This window comes from Crocodylus siamensis, chromosome 1 (genome assembly GCF_052110815.1).
Source record: "Crocodylus siamensis isolate JL-2025a chromosome 1, ASM5211081v1, whole genome shotgun sequence".
Classification (NCBI taxonomy): Eukaryota; Metazoa; Chordata; order Crocodylia; family Crocodylidae; genus Crocodylus; species Crocodylus siamensis.
The window spans coordinates 45720331-45739402 of NC_143395.1; the positions used below are offsets into that span (position 1 = coordinate 45720331).

Consider the following 19072-nt stretch of genomic DNA (forward strand, 5'->3'; position numbering starts at 1 on the left):
GACACATATTAATTAAGTTAGTTTATTTAAAGCAGTTTTAAAGAGGCCTTGGAAGATTTAAGAATGAACCAGTGAAGAGAAAACGACATCCAGTATAGAAAGAAGCTGCAGGCTGCAAGCCAATATAACAAAACAAATCAAAATAATGGAATCATTAGCACAACTGCTTGCAGAACCTGCCAAGAAACTAAGTGAAACTGCTAAATGAACATTTTCTACAGCATATCTTGGTCCTGTAATAAACAGCCCCATCCTGTGTGTGGCCTTGTTTGCTGACCCATAATATTGGCAGAGATAATCAAGAAAAACAGAAGAGCTAGCTGAACAAAGACTGAAAACTACTGAAAGAAGATACTTTACACTGAAACGACTTTATTTTACAAGTACTAAGTATTTTATTAAATGTGTGTCGGGGGGTAGGTGCTGCATGGCCCAGGCCCTGTCTGACCTGGCCCCTTCCTGGTGAATGGCATCAAGATGGGGAGGGGTCAGTCCTATCCCCCAGCTGCTCTCTGGTGTTATTTCTTTTTCTCACCTGCCATGACTGATATTCTGTCAGATAAGGAGCTGGTTTCACTGGGTGATAAGTCCAGGCTTGTTACAGAAATTTCTTTGTGGGGCTCTGCCATCCCTTCACACCACTCTAAGCACTTCTTAGATGTTATCCAGTTTTTTTCTTGGAGTCATAACCTTAGGGGCAAATTGGGCAATCCTACCCTGCAGTGATCCCAGGCAGGCCCTTCTGGTGAGTTCATTAGAAGTCCTCCTGTGACTTAAATCTACATGGTTCATCATGCTCTCAGGCTTCCTCCCCTTCTATAAAGTGATTAAGAATCTCAAGGATAAATTAACTCTGACCAAACCATTTAATTCCTTCATAGTCTCAGAGAACACATAGACTGAGGTCCCTTCATTTCGTCAGGGTTCTTCACCCGCTATCAAATGGTTAAGAATCTCTATGGTAAAGCAACTCAAAATGCTTCCATTAATTCATTAATTCATGTACAGTCTGCCAAGATGTGTCGACCAAAAATCAATTAATGTGTTCAGGGTTCATCCCCCCACCCCATCAATTAACTAACAGTCTCTAAAGTAAATCAATTTGCTGCACTTGATGCAAGGCTGGCTGCACTGCCCCAGCTCACAATAGGCTTAGGCTCCCATGCCTCACACCACCTGGCTCCTCTTCAGCCCAAGCTCCACTTCTTACTCAGGAAAGCCATACCAGTGTTCTGCCTGAGGGTACCTGGGTTCATCGGTGGTCTTCAAACCACATGTGCTTGCCACCTTGAGTGCTTTCACCTACCGCTCACTACAGACCACCATAAGCAGGAGAGTCCTCTGGCATCACCTCTCCACAGATGCTGCAGTTTCTCACAGCTGCCACTTTCCAGAGCCAGAAGTACTGCTTTGAACTTCCTGCCTGCCAGTCCAGATGTAGCACTCGCTCCAGAAGCACAGTGCAGTGCTCCGAGCCCCGGCTATGTTCCCCCTCCCACCTGGGGTAAGTGAAGGATGATTATCATCCCTGGGTTTTCCTTCGTCTCCGAGGCCGGTCCTCTTACAATGTGTAAAACAAACAATGTTATCAAATGAATAATGTGTTCAATTATAGCGGTAGAAAATTTCCATCACTAGAAATGATTCTGGGAGAGGAAGCTGTATGGACATTCATTTTGCAACAACTCCCTTTCCCCTCCTGCTTGTGCTTTCCCAAGAGTGGGGTGATCCCAGTCTGGAAAAAACGTGGACTGCTCTAGTGTGCTGGTTCCCAGGGGCACTTGTGCAGTGTGGTGAACCTTTCTGCCCATTTCTCAGGTTGGGGATTCCAATGTGAGAAGCAGGGAGGGAGCTCATGGCACCACTCCTCATGCTCAGTTCCCTGTGTCTAGAAGCCAAGCAGAAGAAGCAAAAGGACAAAGCCACCTGCCTGCTCAGACTCCAGACTGAGAAACAGGCAGGGAGAAGATGGTAGCTGTTCCTCCTCTTCCTTCCAAATCTATAGGAGGGTTGAAAGTAGCTACCTCTCATACCTTCTCCAGATTGGGAAGATAATGATCTCTGGAAGGCATGGGATTTCAGAATATAAGGTTATTTAGCAAAGGTCTCTCTAGTAAAACATTCAGGGTTATAAAATCTGGGATTTTTTTTTTAAATGAGAGTTTGGCATGGTGAATAAACCCTCCAGAAAGTTACACACCTTTTTTTTTTTCTTTTTTTTTAAGTTCCATCCTTATTTTTCATCAATTAGACCTGTCTTTTGACTGACCTCCTTAATTTTTTTAAAATTTTTTTGTCTTTGGATTGTATTTTAGTTAGCATCTAAAGATCTTGTCTTTACATAGTGTTCTATTTACTTTCTACTTCACTGACTTCCCTCGATGTTATTTTTGTACTGGATCGTTATTTTATTTTTATTTCTTGTTAAAAGACTTTGTGTCTTAATATTGCTCTTTCACCTATACAGCAATTAGGATACATGTAATCCAAATAGTTACAAACAGTGATTTCAAAAGTCATTATTCACAAAATTTTCCAATAAGACCATAAAATGGTGTTTGTAAAAGCATACCTCTCCTCTTTCTCCATTCAGTCCTTTTGTTCCCTGAAGAAAGCAATCGAGAAAATTATGACTACAGCAAAATGAATCAAGTTGATAAATATGGTCTTTGCTACTTCAGACATCTTCTCTCACCTTTAGACTCGCTATGCAATAAATAAACCTGATTCTTTTCTCTGCTCTGTAGTATTTCTTAATAGACAAAATAGTTTCATTGTGTTGCATTAAATATCCTATCAAATTTTTAAAATAGTTACACACACAGACATAAATACATAGGAACTTTTAGTAAGTGCAGTTTTATTTCTAGATATAATGAGTTACAATATTGATGTCAGTTACCTTTGAAAGGAACAAAAATGAAATGCAGTTTTCTTGAAACTATTTCTTTTAATGATACCTGATGACCTGGAGTTCCTGATCTTCCTTTTTCTCCTTTTTGTCCCTTCAAAAAAGAAATTTAATTTTAAAAAAAATATGTAGTCAAGGCATAATGCCCAACCAAAATCCCATCTATCAATGGAATCAGACAAAACCCCGCATCACCATTCCTGAGAGGGTTGGACTAAATGACCTTCTGAGGTCCCTTCCGACCCTAATTTTCTGTGATTCTATGAATCCACTTCAAGGTGTAGCTATAAGAATTTGTATTATAACCCCTAATCTGCAACTTGAATATTGAGAACACTGATCTCCATCTCTTCTATTTACTTCAGTGGTTTTCAAGTAGCTTTCAGTCTGAAAGTCTTCATATTTATATTACAGAAATACAGTTTCAGAGTTGAAATTTAAAAACATTATTCTCACTGCTGTTATGGGATGATTTATTGAGTTAAATCTACATTCTGCCATCTGTGTATTCAAGCAAAAATTCCATTTATTATAATTTTTAAAACTAACACTTCAAATTAATTCAGTACTTGATTTATTAGTAAATACATCACAATCATTTTGGATGTAAAACAAAGTTAATATACCTGGATACCTCTTTCACCCGGGCTTCCCTTGCTCCCCTGTAAATATTAGAAGGTATTATAACATGTCCACTGTCAAGCAGTCCATTTTCAAAATATTCATTTTAATTTTATTCCGTAAATACAAGACAAGTTGCAAATGATACATATCAGTAATGAACAACCTCAAATTATTTATAGGTATACAAACACTAAAAAGCAATAAAGCACAGAGTAAATTTATTGTGCAGATAACTCTCAATAAGAACAGCGATTTTGACATGTCTAATTAAAGAGGATGGTATATAATGATGCGTTCAATTTGCCATTGGGAGTTAAGCCACTGTTTGCACATAATTTAAATAAAGCACCATATGCTTTCCTGTTTTGTTTCTAGAGGACAAAATTTGTTGTCATTGTAACCAGACACAATTCTAAGTCAATAGTAGGTTCCCTGATTTCCCCCACTGTGAACAAAGCACAACCCCTGAAGTTAATTATGTCAGGCTCATTATCCCTTAACAGTACATCTACTGTCAAATCCTGAATGAGTTTAATTGCATCACTGAGTGCAGATTTGTCCAACTGGCAGCCCACAAGTAATTAACCTGTGTGCTCTGACCTGAATGCCCTCCTCACATTGTTGCTGCTGCTGCTGCTGAGATCTCTGGCCTCCAACTCTCTCCTCTAGCTTCCACTTTCTGCTCCTGCCACTAGCAGGACTGGGAGCCTTCACTGGAGCCTTCTGTACAGCCCATAGATTCATGGCCTATGCAGTTTGTGACCCCCAGCCACTAAGAACTTGGACACCTCTAACTTAATTTCAGTAAATTGTTTTCTAAATGCTTTCACTTTGCATCATTTGACTAGAATGTAAAAGAATTAGATTAGATTTTCTTATTGGAAGACAAATTAATGAGAACACAACAAATAATTCCCTATTCTATTTAATTTACTTACAAAACAGACAGTTGCCGGTTAACAGTTAGAACAGTCACTTAACCCACTTCTGTGGGCTTGTTTCTGAAAGACTTTCTTTCATAGAAAGGGTTTATTATAGAATTTCTTGTGAAGTACTTTATATAATAAAAGCTACAGAAACTACTTACCTTTGTACCCGGTGTCCCAGGCATGCCCGAGTACCCTGGTTCGCCTGGAATACCTACTCCTCCTTGTTCTCCCTGAGTAATACAATAGCTCCATAAGTATCACTGATGTGCTGTGTATAAGAACATATATTGCATGTTTTTTCAAAATCCTATCTCTTAGCTATAATAATCTGAGATTTTATAACACATGATGATTGAAGTGTGCATCATTTTTTCACAAGTCAAATGCAGCCAGAATAATTCAAGTCATGACAATATTCTCTTACTCTTACCTCAGCCATCCAACATCCAGAAAAAATTGTTTTTGATTGCCCCTTACCAAAGGCAGTTTAATATTACATTAACAAAGCTACGTGTAGTAATGTCAGTTTACTTTTGAACAACTTAACATTCAAATTATGTGGTTTAATATATTCTTGTCTATATTCATTATACAACATTTAAGTATAAAGGACTGAACATTCATTTTTCTTACACTGATTTCTTTGAAAGTACTTCAACTTTATATTGTTTAGGAAACTTGTGTAATTTCCCTCCTTGGAAATTTTCAATGACAGGCTGGATAGAATTCTGTCTTGGAGGTTTGAGAGAGGACAAACTCTTGCTCTGTGAAGGGGGTTAGAGTAGATGATCTTCCAGGGTACCATCTATCTGACACAACCATCCTCCCTGTAGATTGTGTTCCTCCTCTGCATGACCCAACATATCTTTCTCTCCTGGCTGTTTGTATCTGCCTCTTGGTCAACTTCAGGAAGATAAGTAGAAAGTATTCCAGGTAGTAGCTAGACCATGGACTCAAGGTTAGAACACTCTGCTGGAAAGCAAAACCTGCAGGCTCCAACCTGCTCTGAGTCAGCAAGTGCAATTATGCCTCTGTTCTGGGCATAAAATATGAGAGGTCCACATCTACCTTTTACTTGTACAAAACACTCACATACTTGGGTGATTCCATTTTCCCCTAGGTGTAAAAAGAACCCAAACTGTAAGTGCCAAAACTGCAGTTACATAGCGACATTAGTGCCACTTAAGCATACAGGTGAAATAGGATTTAGCTGTAACTTTCAGACAAGCTATGCTTTCCCCCTTATTCTTCCCTTCTGCACATGAAAAAAATACATTTTTTCTTGACAAGGTATTATACAAACGTATAAGTATAGATAAGTAACTAGAATAAACTTTTAATAGCATACTGATATGGAGAATTACAGATCAAACCAATTTTCTGTATGGTATAAAACTCCATATACACACAGACTTCACTGGGACTCTACTATATTTATATTACCTAAAGATACAGTACAATGTTAATAACAGCCAACCATTAAATATGTTCCAATTTGAAACAAAACGTCCTTTGAACTGACAAATAAATCATGGCACTTTTAATTACAGTGCCTGTCTCTTAATGGATTGTTTCCAGATTTCATATTTACCTTAGCTCCTGATAATCCTGGCTTCCCTTGTATTCCAGGTTCACCTTTATCTCCCTATTAATAAAACAATGTTTAAATCATTTGGGTGTGAATATAAAGAAATGTTGCTTAGATTCTGGCTATATATAGGCATTCAATTGAAGTTCTGCAAAGCTACAAAGTTGCATGGAAGGCAGGCACTCCAGCTGGGGAGTGCAGATAATTGACAGCTCGTCCTCTGCCATCCAGGAAAAGAAAGCAGGCTGCCAATGATCATCTGGCAGCTGCTGAAAAGCAGCATCTTCCAAGGACAAGAGTCTAGCCAGAGTGGCAGTGGTGAGAAGAACTGCTCTCCTCACCCTTGCCAACCATAGTACTGCAACTGCCAGAGCCCTAGCTCTTGCTAAGGCTTTTATAGTGGTGGCAGGAACTCTTGCATCTCAACCAGCCCACTCCACTTATTGACAAAGCAGCCAAAAGGGAGTGTCAGGGGGAAGCTGAGGGAACTCTCACCACTGCTCAAACAGACTCGGAGAGTCCAAAGTCTAGTCAGGGGTGACAAGAATTGGCACTACTGCTTGAATAGTCCCAGACAGAGCTGAAGCTGTTCAAGATACTTCAGCAACTGGCTTTCTACAGGGCTTCCTGCAAGCTCATTTACTGGATAGGCTATCAAGGCACCAGCTGTTCTCCTCCCCACTTCGGGGTGGGAGAGCAGAGGACTTTAGGACAATGGGCGGCCCATCCTTCTAAGTGAAACTAAGGGCATCATATGCAGTGCTATGAATCTTCTTTCTCCAGCAAACACTGGCCACACCTGCGCTTTACTGTAGAGTGAACTAATTAGCTGCAGGGTAAAGCATCATCATCTACACATGCAACAGTATTAGGCCACAGTAAGTAAATTAATGCCACGGTAAGGTAGTACTGTTGGGGACAGTACTATATTATGGCAGAGTAATTAACTGTGATTAAACACAAATGTAGACATAAACCATGTGCATAAATTGCACCTGGTCAGGCTAGTTAGTTAGGGACCAGATTTCCCCAGCCCGCTGCCTAGCCACACAGCACTGCACTTTCAGCACCCTCATGCCCCAGCCAGCCCCTCTGCTGTCTAACACTGCCACCCAGAGCCTGGGGCTGAAACCCCATACCCTCTGGCAGCCCCGACCTGTTCTACCTTTCACTGTTCTCATTTCTTACTGTTTTCCTTGCTTGTTCAGCAAAAGGGCTTCCAAGCACTAGGATTTGCTTGCATGAAAAAATACTCGTTTTCATATTAAAAACTACACGACAAATAATCTTTTCAGTTTCTTAGATTACCTTTCTATTAAAGGTGAATCACTGATTATCTTGATCCTGTGTTGCTTACAGAAATGAGAGAGTTTTGAAAGCACTGAAAAATCCAGTTGATTGTATTGTGCAGAGTTGTACAATACATTTCTTTCCTCAACACAAAGACACCTATTTCATTTGAGAATGCCATAAAAATACATTTTATTTTAAAGTGCATTCAGTGTCGACCTAACTCGGTTCCCCTTGAAAGAGTTGCTTGTAAACTCTCAGCAACAAGAGCAAAATTAAGATGCTGCTGAGCACTTGTAAGAATGTTACCTTCAACATAAAAGTTAATATTTATATGTATCCAAATATCAGTTGTTCAACTGAAAATATGTATATATGGATAGAGCAAGTCTCCAAGTATAAACTAAATATTTTCTGGGCCATATCATGAAATGTTTATTCAATCAAAACTCATGTAACTTAAAAGTTTATACTAGCAGCTAAGTATGAATTTATTTAGCAACTATTTTTTTTTTTTTTGGTACTACGGACATGGGTCAAATTCCATCTTACTGTAACTCTAATGCAATCAATAAAATTACATCTGAAATAAATTTGGCTCAGTAGGTGGAAAAAGTAACACAACTTTATTTAACACAATTAAAGTATAAATAAATGTAATGTAGATAAAAAGTCAGGCTATACACTGAGAATTATTTGGCCCTTAGTATTCAAGAACATTTTCCAGGGCTGCAGGACTTGGAACTAAACAGATGCCAAGATTCATGACACAACAGGCATGGGCTGGGAAGCTTTATCAAAGCTATTCAGTATTTTCAAAACTGCACATAAGAGTTAGATATGGCAAATAATAGTATTCAGTATTCTAGATACCAAAAAACCCTAAAAAACTGCATAACGCATGGTTATGGAACTTTGTAATCTACAATTTGGTAACACTCCACTATTCATTCCAATCAGCAAATTAAAATTAATGCTCTCACCTTTGGCCCAGGTGCTCCAGGTAGACCAGGTGCGCCTTCATGACCGACTGTACCCTATTTATTAAAGGAAAAAAAGACGATTTAGAGGGTCATAGCTGTCCCTATCTCAGCTGTATTGCTTATTACATGCATAATAACACAGTACAGAGACTGAGAATATCTTTTAAAGTTTATGATAGTCCTAATCCATCAAACATTTTATACAAAATGAAACAACCTATTCAAGGGAAAGAACTGTTGGGGGGGTACTTATTAGGATTGTGATACTTCTCATAGTGGGACAACTCATTCAAATCAAACCCCTCCCACCTATGGGCTGATGGTCAGCCCCATACTCCACAAGAGGCTCTTAAAATAACACAGACAGAACTGGGATTACAAGGTTCCTAATACCATTTTAGATTATTATCAGAAATCAGGGTGTGTCCTCCCCTAGTTGAAACTGCAAATTGTGGCTTGCCTCCACTCCCTTACGGAACGGGGAGTTTGTGGAACAGAAGGTTAATCTTTGGAATATATAATTATTTTTTTCTTTATCTTTGCAGGCATCAAAATTGGTGCATTTATTCAGAATCCAATACTTCTACCATTTTTACACGCAACAATTCACTTTGTAGCATGGATAAGTAAAGCTCATAAGCATACATCACAGACTTCTTTAAGAGAATGATCCTTCTTTTCCTGGTTTCCACAGAGAGAAATGTGTTGATAAAGAGATATGTAATTGTATTTGTTCCAAAAGAAAACGAAAAACCATCAGAAGTTTAGCCTATGCCTGGGTTTCTCTTTTTTTTTTTTTACTTAAAAAATAAGGTTTGTCATCTTTCCAAAATATACTTGGAGTAACTTTAATCATGTTTTCCAAGAAGGGATTCCCATTTACAGAACTTTCCACATCTGGTGTTAATATATGGTTTTTGTCCCTAGTTCATCAAACTTTCTCTTTGGACTCTAGAATTGCAGGTTCAATAAAAATCATGTACACATTTCCTGAATTAATATTCCAACATCCTGAGGGATAGCCAGCACGGGTTTCTTGCAGGTAGGTCTTGCATGACCAATCTCATCTCCTTCTATGACCAGGTGACTATCATCTGGACAAGGGAGAAGAGCTTGATGTCATATATCTTGACTTCAAAAAAAGCCTCCAATCTGGTATCCCATGATCACCTCCTGGCAAAACTGGCTAATTGTGGCCTTGGGTCCACCATGATCCGCTGGCCGGAGAACTGACTCCGTGGTTGGACCCAGACGGTGGTGATTGACGGAAGTCAATTGTCATGGTGCCCGGTGACCAGTGGGGTCCCCTAAGGCTCTGTCCTTGGACCCATATTGTTCAACATCTTCATTAATGATATGGACATTGGCGTCAGAAGCAGACTGGCCAAGTTTGTCAATGACACCAAACTTTGGGGCAAAGCATCCACACCAGAAGACAGGAGGGCGATCCAGGCTGACCTGGACAGGCTCAGCAAGTGGGCAGACGAGAACCTGATGGTGTTTAACACTGAAAAATGCAAGGTTCTCCAACTTGGGATGAAAAACCTGCAGCATCTTTATAGGCTTGGCAGTGCTATGCTGGCTAGCACTAGGGAAGAAAGAGACTTGGGGGTCATGATTGACCACAAGACGAACATGAGCCTGCAATGCAATGCTGCAGCTGGTAAAGCAACCAAAACACTGGCTTACATCCATAGATGCTTCTCAAGCAAATCCCGGGACGTCATTCTCCCCTTGTACTCGGCCTTGGTGAGGCTGCAGCTGGAGTACTGCATCCAGTTTTGGGCTCCACAATTCAAAAAGGATGTGGAGAAACTTGAGACAGTCCAGAGGAGAGCTATGCTGTCAGGAAAACAGACCTTACCATGACAGGCTGAGAGCCATGGGGCTCTTTAGCCTGGAAAAGCGCAGGCTCAAGGGTGATCTGTTGGCCACCTGTAAGTTTATCAGGGGTGACCACCAGTACCTGGGGGAATGTTTGTTCACCAGAGCGCCCCAAGGGATAAACTACTGCAAGACCATTTCAGGCTGGACATAAGGAAGACTTTCTTTACTGTCCAAGCCCCCGAGGTCTGGAACAGCCTGCCATCAGAGGTGGTTCAAACACCTACACTGAACGCCTTCAAGGAGCAGATTGGATGCTTATCTTGCTGGGATCCTATGACCCCAGCCCTCTGGGCGGGGGGCTGGACTCAATGATCATCCAAGGTCCCTTCCAGCCCTAATGTCTATGAAATCTGTGAAATCTATTAAAACTATGAATGTGACAGAAACTTGCAACAACCACAGAGCTGATCAAATACTTGGAAAATAGTCTTTCTAGAACATTTACAACAATATTTTCTAGTAGTCCAATGGATGTGTGCTATTATTTGAATGAACCCCTGTTTTCATACATGCTTAAATAACTGCTTTCATAGAGTACTGAGGGTTAAGAAGCTACTCAGAGAGGACATTTGACAATGTTCAAGTTACGGGGAACTTATAATTTTCATCTAGGGTGTGTCCTCAACATTTTTCCCCTCCACAAACCAGATGAGCAGTGCCAGTCCTTCAATGAGTTGGATTCAGCCAAGAAGCCTGATCTGGCTGCAGGGGTGAGTGGAGGGAGAGCAGCTTGGCCTCAATCCTGTTGCATGAGAGGTCAGGAGAAACATCACAGTCCTAATCCTGCCTGTAGTGGAGAAGGGAGGGAGAGAGTTGCCCTACCCCAATCCTGACACATTTGAAGGGAGGGGGAGAACAGCCCCTGCCCAATCCTGTAGCACATGGTGAGGAGGGAGAGGGAAGGAAGGAGGAGGGCCAGACCTGATCTGGCCATGCAGGGCTTGGTAATTTGGCAGCAATATTAACTGCCATGCCTCCCCCGCTGCAACGTTTTTTAACCCATGGGGAGCCCCCATGGGGCGGATGCTGTGGCTCCACAGGCCAGATTTGGCCTGTGGGTTGGGAGTTGAGAACCCCTAATCAAGTGAATTAGTACAGATGAGCAGAGGTGATTCTGGCTTAGTGTGAATGACAGAAACTAAACTAGTGTACCATACCATCTACTGCTTCCTTTCACTACAGAAGATACAAGTCCAAGTCTGTGCAAGAAGCAAACCCACATCTTTCTAACCTAGATATTATTAGAATCAAGCCGAGTCAAGAAGTATAATGTATAAAGTTTTTTATACAAAGTTATTATGCAGGGTTTCTTTTCTCCTTTTCTAGCTGAGAAGTGTTCAGTTTATAGTAGAAATTCTTGTTGCTAGTCCCTGAGTAGATGGCATTGTACTTCGGCACTACCAAGTTTAATTTCATTTTTATTGCTCCAGCTCTCAGGGTCATCCATACAGCTATTAAATGCATGCAATAGATCCTACATATATTTACAACATGGTACCTATTTCATATACCCATTCCTGGAGTTTTGCTTCTGCTTCTGATAATTTCTATTTCCATACTTTAATTTCCATTACCTATCTTGCTTACTGTTGGTAACAATGTCATCTGCTCTGAAAACTGAGACAAAAGTATTTATTTAATTTGGGTGGGACCTACTTAATTTAACTGCTTAATGCACTATGTTACTGCATAGTGGCTCCACTTTCCTCGTCCTCTTTTTATTCATGTAGATAAACATTTTTCAGTATGTGTTTTAATTTTCTTTTCAAGATGCCATTCAGCTTGACTTTTAATAATTCTCACTATTTCTAGACATCTTGATCTCTACAGATGTAGCCTTCTTTGCTGAGCAATCTCATTTTCCATTAGTTGTGTGCTCTCTTCTTATTCCCAATACCTTATTTCCAGGGAACTGGGTTTTCCGTGTGCCATGGAAAAATGCAGTAAAACCTGGATTTTCTCATTTTAAGAAGAAAAACACTGGGTTTTCCCTTGCAGGCTGGCACAGTTCCAACAGGCAAGGGGCTGAGGGGACTGGGAGAAGGGTGATAAGCAGGGGGTGCCATGCGCATGGGTGCACGTACACATGCACATGGCCAGCAGGCAGCCTGGAGAGCAGCTCCCGCAGGTACATCAGGCAGTGATGGGGTGGGGAGGGGGAATTGAGGCCCCCATACTGAGGAAGGGAGGGAAGAAGTTGGGCAGAGCTAGGGTTGGGGCTGCTGCAGGTTTGGGGCCCAGAAAGGGAGAAGGATAGGGCTGTGGGCAGCTCATGTGGGGGAGGAGCTGGCTCCACCCCACTGCATCTACTCCCAGGGGGAGCACTGGGGAGTATGTGCCCTGAGATTTGTGCACAGGGTGAGGTGGGCTGTCTACTGTGGGCTTGGGCTCCACACTCTGCTGCCTTCTCCCTAGGGCCTTCGCAGTCCAGTGGGTGGGACTCAGTGTGGCAGAGCAGAGCAGGGTTGGGCAGGGAAGCTCATTGTCAATGCAACTGCACTGCCATGAAGAGGCACCCCCACCCACCTGGCAGCAGTGGGGTGGGTGGTGCAGAGCTGTGCTCACTTCTGCCAGGCAGGCAGGGGGAACTTCACTGCAGTGGCACTGAGCTTCTCTGCCCGGCCATACTTTGCCCTGCTGTGGCAGGTCCTGCCTGCTGGGCCATAGAGACCTCAGGGGGAGGGCAGCAGAGCAGGGAACCCTGAGCCCACAGCGGGCAGCCTGCAACACCCCTCCCCCCATGGGCTCCACTCCAGCTGTGCCACCCACATGGGAAGGGGAACCAGGCTCCGCATTGCACTCTGCCGCTACAGCCACCACCTCCCACAGGTAGCAGTCAGGGCTCAGGCACTTCTGCAGGGAGCAGGGGGTGTGGACCTGGGTCCCAGGCCCTGTAGCCCTGGTAGCTGGGGGCACCCTTTGGCAAGGCTGTGGGACGTAGCAGAGGGCTGTGGAGAGCTGTGGTTGGGAGTGAGGGACAGTAGCACCAGCAGGGGTAGAGTGGCTGTAGGTTGGGAGTGAGGGCAGTGGCATGGGCAGGGCACCTGCATATAAAAGCTGCTCAGTGCCACAAAGCAGTGGGAGTGGTGGGGAGGGGCAGTTGCAGCTGGACCTGTGTCCTAGTCAGCAAAGAGGGCAGGGTGAACTCTACTTCTCCATGATAAAAAACTTCAAATCAAATGCCAAAATATATAGGTATTTAGAATTTATTTTATTACAGTGATTGGAGGCACTAATAGGCTTCTAAATTGCTTTAAAACTGTAAATATATCAGTAAAACATGGCATTGAACTGATACATACATACATACATACCATTTATTTATGTATTTATTTACACACACACACACACACACACACACACACACACACACAGTGGCGTTTCATTTTAATCATGGAAGGACACAGATTTGGGATTTTTAAATCAGAGAATCTGTGATTTTTAAACAGAGGAAACCAGGATCCCTGCTTATTTCCTGCCGCCTGTTACTGTTTTCAGAATGGGAAGAGAAAAAGGGAACAGAGGGAGTTTGGTCTCAGGGTTTTTCAGTCCCTGCTGGAGGATGAGCTGGGTGTACTGGAGCCCCCCCCAAGGTTGGGGGGGAGTTTCCAATTAAGCCACTCCACCCTCCAGCACTGGCTGGGGAACCCCTAGAATGAGTTCCCTCTAGCAAGGAGCAGGGGCCATTGCTAGAGGAAACCGACTGCAGACTCACAGCCAAAAGCTAGGTTCCCCTCCCCCCTGGAACCAACAGTGAACTTCTGTTTGGTCTGGAAGATCATCATAACTCAGAACACCTCCTGCAAAGCGTTTTCAGTTACAGCGAGGAGCTGCACTTGTCTGCACCCTGAGGTGTTTATTCTATTCTGTTCCATTCAAATTCTTGTCTTGTCATTGCCCTCATCATTGTAACATCTGAGAACCTTCTAGTAGTGATAAGTAGTTTAAATAATATTTATTGCAGGTTCATGTTCTCTCTCATACTCCCACTATGGGCCAACTGTGAGTGCTCAGTGCAGTCTTTTGATAGGATGTCAGGTACGTCATTCGTGTGTGCGTGTGTGTGCGTGCATATAGAAGTATTTATTTTTAAGATGATAAGGTTGAAAAAAATTAATTACTTGATAGCTATTATATACATGAGGAATAAACATTAGATAAGCTAATTACCAGACATAATTTAAATCACTACTCTGCACTTCATACAAACAGCATAGAACATGACTTTAAAGGGAACTAAAGTATTTTTTCTGATGCAATGTATAGAAAGCTTAAGCGTACAAATCCAAATTAAAAATAAAAGAGAGTAAAAATAAAACAATTCAGCAACATGAAATTTTATGTTACTCCTCCATTTTTCCAGGGCAGTTGTATTTATGTGGGAGATAAATTAATAAATTACTTATGCTGGCAGTGTAACAAGGGTAATTATTACTTAGGAGAAGTTGTTTCTGAAGAATTTCCCCAAAGTATTAAGTATAAACCATCAACAGGCTTTCCATCTGTTTTTTTTCTGGAACAAACATTTTTACTGTGACTAATACAAGGAAAAATATAAGGAAAAATCCCACTCTATTTTTTGATTGAATTACCATATAATTTTAAATATTCAAATATTCCATGTATCAATTGCATATTTATTTTATCAAGTGATATAAGATCCACTAAATCGAACTGATAGTAAACATCAGGAAAACTTATTCAAATAAATCACAGAACCAAATGGTAACCATTTACAAATTCTAAGGAAATTTTGAAGAGACTATACTAGGTAAGTTACTAAATGGATAGAACCTAGAAGTAACAATGTGACTACTAAAGAATCTAGTCAAAATATAAAAGTGGAACAAGGACAACCTAAATTTACAGTGGTTCTATATACAAGGAAAATCAAAGTAATGTATGTTCCCCGATATCATGTCTTCATCCTATACTTATTTATACTCACCCTGCATTATTGGTATGACAGCATGTGGGAAAGAATGCTCCAAAAGGACGGGAGTAAGAGCCAGGATCCCACTAGTGTCACTTTGCCATCTGTTTTCCACTCAAATCATGGCATGGTAATTATTAACATCGCTGCCATATCCTCCCACCCTTTCCTGTCTCAAAAACATGCTACCCACTTGGACAACTATGCTGGCCCCATCTGAGGGCCAACCAGAGATGTGCAACTACTACAGCTATCCTAAAGAAGGGGATAGGAATTACATTTTTATCTTTCTTGCTCCCTTTGCCAAGTAACCTAAGACAGCAGTGGCTCATATAAAAGGTAAGACTGAAGATGAGGACAGAAAAGAAATCATGTTCTAAATTTGTAAGTCATGCTGGCAATGCAGGAACAGTGAGATATGATTTACATGTACTCCAATAAACATAATAGCTGTTATGGTCATCAAAGGAAAAAAACTACAGAATCAACAGTATGGATGTCCCACAGATTAGAAATACAATTGTTGCTGTTAAAACTACTCATTGCATTTTATCCTCAATGATGAGTTCTAAAGCCTCCCAAAACAAAAATAAAACAGTTAGCTCACCAATGAACAACAGGAAACAACAAGGTAATAAAACACTAGGTTGTAGTAAGAAGTAAATGAGGAATAAGTCAACATAGGCTTCATTAAATGAAAAAAGTGAAAGAATGAAGCAACACTTATCTGACATCAAGTTCAAAAGCTAACATAAGCCTGTAGCAAAACACTTTAGCCTTCCTGAATGCTCCATTGCTGACCTCAGAGTAGGTTTTACAGAGTAGAATTACAGAATCATAGAAGAGTAGGACAAGTAGGGACCTCCAGAAGTCATCAAGTCCAGCCCCCTGCCTAAGGTAGGATTATCCCTATCCAAACCATTCTATAGAAAGAAAGCCATTGTCTAACTTCATAGGAAAACTACAGTCAACCCAAACACAATGCAAAAAAATCACATCCTAATCTGCCACAAGTAAACCAGGGAGGCCACAGCAACCAATATCCTGCTGCTGGAAAGGTTGTTAAAATACACAAAAGGTCCCAGAAAAAGGGGCATGCCCTCCACTATGTTAGAAGGCAAAAACCTCCACAATCCATACCAATCTGACCATGGGGTAAAATTCTTTCCCGACCCCAAATATGGCAATCCATCTGATCCTGAGCAAAGGGGCAAGACCCTTTAGCCAGGAACCTCTGGGTTTAGGTCCCAGTAGGGAGCACTGGCACACGCCAGTAAAAATCCCTGGCCTTGGCTGCAGCCAAGAACAAAATTTCTAAGGAATGTGTAGCAGCAGGAGAGGAAGAATTTCCCTCTCAGCTCAGTACAGCAATCAAGAAACCCCAGAAGCCATGAGAAATACTAACAACAGAACATACGCATAGCTATACCTAGATCATCTCTGACCCATGCCTGTCCAAGGGTGGAGGTGTTCTTCTTGAATATCTCCAAAGCTGGGATTTAATAGCCTCCCTAAACAGTAATATAACAAAACTTTAAAAGCCAACCTGAACATGAAATTGCAGAACAAGAAATCAACCACAGACTGGATTCTGTTAAGTGTGATCTAAACAGGTACAACACATTCTTAGCCCATTACCTGGATTAGCTTTTTTGATTCCTATGTCCCTATGGGTTTGTTTGCCTTTCAGCACTGACCCCTCTTCGTTCTCTTCTACCTCCTCCCCTCCCGTGTGTTTTGTATTTAAAATCACTATTTCAAAGCCTACTCTGTGTATGTCCTTTCATATCTTCTGATAAAGTGAGCTCTTACTCACAAAGTTTATGGATCTCTGATTCAGTTAGTCTACAACGTGCATCTATACATACACACACACACACACACACACACACACATATACATGCTCTGGAAAGTGTTTCTAGAATGGCGAATGCTCTGACCTCTTTCCAGTCACAAATGGTGTCAAGCAGGGCTGTGTGCTCACACCTACCATCTTCTGCATGGTATTCTCTGCCATGCTGTCAGATGCCTTCCAAGACAATGATCTTGGTATGGGGATCAGGTACCATTTTGATGGAGACATCTTCAACCTGCGCAGGCTCCAAGCGAGCTCCAGAGTCCAAACAGCCACAGTTTGTGACTTCCTCTTCACTGACAATTGCACATTATGTGCAGGCTCACAGACTGACATGCAACAGTTCTCATTCAGCCTACAACAACTTTGAACTCACTATCAACACGAAGAAGACCAAAGTGATGTTTCAACCTGTACCTGGCACAACACCGAAGAAACCACGTATCTCAGTTAAAGGCCAATAACTGTCTAGCTAGGCAGCAAGCTATTCCGTGCTATCCACATCAACAACGAAGTCAACAGGAGGCTAACAAAAGCCTTCGGCAGACTGGGACTGCAGAGGCATCAGAACGCCAATGAAACTGAAGGTTTACAAAGCCATCATTCTTCCGTCCCTCCTTTATGTCTGTGAAACCAGGACCATCTACCAGTGAAATGCCAAGAAATTAAACCACTTCCACCTCTGCTGCCTGTGAAAGACACTAACAATCAAGTGGCAGGACAAGATTCTGGACACTGAGGTGCTCGGAAAAAATCAGCCCTCCCCAGTATCTACACCCTACTGAAACTGGCACAGCTAAGAACTTTCAAGAACGCCCAACATTTGCCTTCCAAAGAAAATTTTCTATGGTGAATTGTCAAATGAAGTATGCTTTTGTGGTGCACCAAAGCAGCGGTACAAGGACACCCTAAAAGTGTTCCTAAAGAGTTTTGGCATTGACCCAGAGTCATGGGCCACCAATGTGGTCAGGAAGGCTAACTGTACCTTGTCATGCATCCACAGATGCATCACGAGCAGGTCCAAGGGAGTGATCCTCCCCCTCCATACAACATTGTTTGGGCCGCAGCTGAAGTACCGCATCCAGTTCTAGGCGCCGCGCTTCAGGAGGGATGTGGATACCATTGAGAGGGTCCAGAGGAGGGCCACTCACATAATCAGGGGGCAGCAGGGTAGGCCCTATGAGGAGAGGCTATGGGACCTGAACCTGTTCAGCTTCCACAAAAAAAGGCTGAGAAGGGATCTGGTGGACAACTATAAACTTGCCAAGGGGGACCAGCAGGCAATGAGAGAGTACCGGGAGTAACAAGGAACAATGGCCATAAGTTAACTGAGAGTAGATTCAGGCTAGACATCAGGAGGCGCTACTTCACAGTCAGGGCAGCTAGGATCTGGAACCAACTTCCAAGGGAAGTGGTGCTTGCCCCTACCCTGGGGGTCTTCAAAAGGAGGCTAGAGAATCACCTAGCCGGGGTCGTGTAACCCCAGCATCCTTTTCTGCCCATCACGGGGAAGGGGTGGGGGGGGTCAGACTTTATGATCTGCTTAGTTCCCTTCTGAACCTACCAACTACAAAACTATTCCAGGGTGAAAAGTATCATTCTCTGACTATATTCCTTCTATGTCTTGAAAATGGATGCTCCCTGTTAAAGGGTTTTCCTTTAAAATATAAACTATAATTCTTTACTGATCGGCACCTCTCCCCAAATATATATTGATTGTTATAGCATCTTTCTGCCTGACCAATATGCATAGCCACCCCAAATACAAATTCTCAGAGATTATCCTCCTTTTTCCCAGCCTGTGCTTCTCTGAGATTTGAATAGCTATTGACTGTCATGGACATTCTTGACACTTAGCCACCTGACTGAGTCTTCCCAGCCATGCTATAAAATTAAGTCCGTCTGTCAGATGCATCTCTACACACACACACACACACACACACACACACACACACACACAAAGAAGGGAACCCTGGCAGACCTATCATATCCAACCATGGGACCCTAACTGAGGAAATATCAGGTTTCGTTGAATCAATCCTAAAACCACTTGTCACCCACAGAGCAAGTTT

General features: G+C 42.0%; 1 protein-coding gene across 1 annotated transcript in view; it reads right to left on the reverse strand.

The window, feature by feature from the left end:
- COL21A1 (collagen type XXI alpha 1 chain) overlaps positions 1-19072 on the reverse strand; it is a 233964-nt gene that overhangs the window by 12452 nt on the left and 202440 nt on the right. Inside the window, exons 20-25 of the mRNA XM_090034162.1 lie at positions 8326-8379; positions 6056-6109; positions 4623-4694; positions 3538-3573; positions 2961-3005; positions 2573-2605 (exon numbers count right to left, since the gene is read on the reverse strand). Of these exons, the coding sequence (XP_089890288.1) occupies positions 2573-2605; positions 2961-3005; positions 3538-3573; positions 4623-4694; positions 6056-6109; positions 8326-8379 (294 nt within the window). The remainder of the gene's footprint in view (positions 1-2572; positions 2606-2960; positions 3006-3537; positions 3574-4622; positions 4695-6055; positions 6110-8325; positions 8380-19072) is intronic.